The sequence below is a fragment of the Monoraphidium neglectum genome (genome assembly GCF_000611645.1).
Source record: "Monoraphidium neglectum strain SAG 48.87 unplaced genomic scaffold scaffold03577, whole genome shotgun sequence".
Lineage (NCBI taxonomy): Eukaryota > Viridiplantae > Chlorophyta > Chlorophyceae > Sphaeropleales > Selenastraceae > Monoraphidium > Monoraphidium neglectum.
This window is the reverse complement of record NW_014010052.1, coordinates 2,769-6,514: the sequence shown is the minus strand read 5'-3', so window position 1 is coordinate 6,514 and position 3,746 is coordinate 2,769. Positions and strand designations below refer to the sequence as shown.

The 3,746-nt window shown below is 68.3% G+C and overlaps 1 protein-coding gene across 1 annotated transcript; it reads right to left on the bottom strand.

The window, feature by feature from the left end:
* Positions 1 to 307: 307 nt before the first annotated feature.
* MNEG_13023 (hypothetical protein) lies at positions 308 to 2,890 on the bottom strand (the record flags this gene model as incomplete). Its single annotated transcript, XM_014038506.1, has 6 exons — positions 308 to 488; positions 859 to 932; positions 1,226 to 1,352; positions 1,486 to 1,797; positions 1,957 to 2,231; positions 2,540 to 2,890. The coding sequence occupies 6 exons, from the start codon at positions 2,888 to 2,890 to the stop codon at positions 308 to 310; spliced, it is 1,320 nt and encodes a 439-aa protein (XP_013893960.1).
* Positions 2,891 to 3,746: the final 856 nt, after the last annotated feature.

Below are 3,746 nucleotides of genomic sequence, written 5' to 3'. Positions count from 1 at the left end.
CGAGGTTGAGGGGTCCGAGGTTGAGGGATTGAGAGAGGCGTGCGGCGAGGCGCAGGGCGCGGGCGCGACCGCTACGGCTGAGGCCGGAAGACCCCCGGCGGGGACCGAGCCCGGGCCAGTGCGTATGTGCAGCGCGCGCGCGCTCGCCACCCTCAGCGCCTGGCGCGGCACTCCTGCTGAAACGGCCCACGGGCCAAATGATCACCCCTTCCCCCTTGCACGCGAGCCCGGCCTCGATCAGCAACCCCCGGCAGCCAGTGCGACCCCGGGGCCGGGCGGTGCCGCAAAGGCCGGCGGCGCGGGGGCGTCACCGGCGCCCGCGCCCGCCACCCACCCGCGGGGGGCCGACGCACGACTGGTAGGTGACGGGGCGCGTCAGCAGCACGGGGTTGCGGTACGTGTTGACGAGGCGGTCTAGTCCGATATCGTGGAAGACGTGGACCTTGGAGAGCCAGGGGTTCTTGAGGGAGTCCTTGAAGGTGTAGGGGCTGAGGAGGGGGAAAAGGGCGGAGGAATCCGACGGATTGGTCAAAACGCTGGATTGTCAAATCAACTACTTGATGATTTGGCCAATCAGCGGATTTACGGGGTGGTGGATGCTGTATCGGGACGCCGAGGTGCTGAGAGAAGCGGCAGCCGAGCGGCGAGGCGAGGGCTGCCGGGGGGTGGATAGGCGGGGTGGCGGTGTGCCCTAAGGAGAGAAGGGGCAGCGGCCTCCCAAAAACAGCAATAATGAGCCACACAGCACGTGCTCATGCATACGGCGTTACATGTGAGAGCGCTCGAGCGCGCCAACATCCAGGCGGCCAACGCCTATATCTCTCAGATCTCAGATCTGATGTGATCTCGAGATCGCACCAGTAGACCAGCTGCTCGTTCAGGGGATTGTCGCTGCCGAAGCAGCCCGCCCAGTCCAACGGGATGTAGCACTCCTGGGGGCAGGGGCGGGGAGCGGGGCCGGGGCCGGGAAGACGCAATCGGCAACTAGTCGCGGCACAGTCAGACGGGAGCGCAAGGCGCGATCAGACGGGAGCGCAGGGCACGATTCTACAGGTTTTGATCGGGTGATTTGGTGCCGACGGGCCGAAAGTCGGGCATTCCAAAGGAGCAGGGGCTGACAGCTCTGATGTCAGGACACGGGCAAGAACGCGCGGCCCCCTGCGCTCGGCTGGCATGTAACCCCCAGCTTTCGGCCAGGACGGCCCGCCGCCGGCCCCTCGCCGACCTGGATGGACCCGACCGCGGCCACGCCGAACAACTTGATGTTGTACACGGCATCCAGCCCCGGCGTGAAGCCTGCGCGGCCGACCATGTTTTGGAGCGCGGGCGGGGAGCCGAGCGTCGAAGAGTGCCTGCGGGCGGCGCGGGGGGCGGCAGGGGGAGCGAGGGAGGGCAGGAGAGGTCTCAGGGGGATGCGGGGGCAGGGAATAGGAGGACGGCGTGCGCGGGGACGCGGCAGGAATGAAGGAGGGCGTTCTGCGCGACGTTCCGCGCGACGCAGCCCATGCGCCGCCGCTGCTGCTGCTGCTGCTGCTGCTGCCGCCGCCGCAGCAGCACCTGCCTCCGTGGCAGCCGCGGCTGCTGCCGCCGCCTCTGCTGCGCCCGCCGCTGCTGCTGCTGCCGCCGCCGTTGCCGCTGCTGCTGCTGCCACCGCTGCCGCTGCTGCTGCCGCCGCCACTGCTGCCGCCGTTAGTACTGCCGCTCGCAGCCGCCGCCGCCTGCCGCCGCTGCCGTTCGCTGCTGCCGCCGCTGCCGCTGACCGCCGCCCCTGTCCGCGCCCGCTGCCGTCCAACGCCACTTTCACCCACGCCTGCCCGCCCACGATCCAACAACTCTCAGAACCACCATTCCCACGACTGCAAAACTCCGAGGGGCTGCCCCGCTCATCCGTACCCGGGCCATGCTGATCCCCGATGAGTCATGAGACTCAGATCACGTTATCGCTCTCGCTCTCACCAGTAGGTGCCTGGCTGCTCGAAAACCCACATCATCGCCGGCTGGAAGTGCCACACCACCAGATTGTACGTCGCCCCGCCGCCCTTGCTCGCCACAAACGGCGTCGGGCTCGCCCACTGCACGCCGGGCGCGGCCATGAGCGCGGCGCGCCGCGCGGCGGCGCCCGCGCCCGCGGGGACCGGCGGGACTGCGTTGCGGAAGAAGACGCGGTTCCAGGAGACGGCCGCGCCGTCCTCTAGGATGAACTTGGGCGCGGACGCGTTGACGGCGCCGGACTGCGGGCGTGGGCGGGCGCGTTCGGAGGGGTTTGGGTGCGCGGGGCGCAGGGGCGCCGCGCCGGCTGCCCTTGGATGTGTTGCCAAACTGCAAGCCATACTGCAACCGCGGCGCGATGCACGCCGCGTGCCTAGCGCGACGTCCTGTCGCCAGACGCAGATGCACAAGGGCAAACATGACTGCCTCCTCCCCCCCTCCCACTGGGACAGGCGGTAGTGACAGCTGGCGGTCGCCATAGCGCAGGCGCGCGCGCGGCGCCGCGCGCTCTTGCCCACGCTTGGCGCGTCGAAGGGCTCTCCCCGCTCACCCTGCACTGGGCGTCGCACCAATCCAGGATGACGCGGAATGGGGACAGGATCAGCAGCGGCCGCGCCGGCCGCGCGGGGCCCCATCCAGTGGGCAGCACCATCGGCTTCATTATGTGGATCACCCCGTTGGTGCGCTCATTGATTGCCGCCAGCAGCTCCTCCGGTGTGGAGACCTCATCAGGGGCGGCGTCTGCTGCAGCAACGCGCAGCGCCGCGGCCGTGCAGAGGAGGAGCAGCAGCGGCAGCAGCAGGCGCCCTGTGGCGGCGCGCGACGCGCGCCGCCGCGGCGCGGGCGGGTGCGCGCGGGCCGCGGGGGGCGCCGGCGCGGGGCCTGCGTCCCTGCGGCCCATTAGGGCCTGGCTGGCGGCTGAACGCCCAGCGATTGCTGATGCTGCCCCGACGGGAGTGTCTCCTTCTCCTTCGGCTGCTGGGCGATCGGTGCCCCTTTGAGATGGGCCACTGTAAAAGGCAACACTAGAATAACACAGCTATCTGGCCGCACAGCACCTGTGGTGCAGACCGCGGCCACGCAAGGCACAAGGGCCACGCTGAGGCCAGACTCTGGTCGGGTGACTGACAGGTGTAAGATGTTGTGGAGCCCTGTGATAGCCTCACTCCACACTCCTCAAGGCCGTGCGCACCCGAACGACGAAGCAGGTGCACCGGCGCGGTGGTGTGAATTTCTAGTGGAGCACACGAACCCCGATTTCTCGGTATCCGGATAGAACACACTTGCAGTCATGGTCTGTTCGCAAAGCGACTCTACTGTACTTTGCCGCGGCCAAAAGCAGGTCGATTGCGCGCGACAGCGTCGCGGGTCGGCACTATTAGCGACATCGGCCGATCCCCCCCGCGTCCTACGGCGCCGATCGGACATCAGCAACCCCTGGTTGATCTTTGAGGCGTTGCAAAATATCAAACATCATGCAACCACAGACGCGCAGGCTTTCCAGGTGGCGTTTGCAGGGCTGTCCGCGATCGCAGAGGCCGACCACCGCCCAGAGGGGGGCCCGAGGACGATTACGTAAGCACCGATCAGCGGAGCAAGGAGGATACACCGCACAACACCCGCTCCTCAGTCGCGGGACAAACCATTCGGGCCCCTTTCCTACCATGAACTTCGGCCGCTCATTTTGCGGGCCCGCAGCGGCATGCCAGAGCACTTCACGATTGCGCGGCCAGCCACGCGCAGCCGCCCCCCCCCCC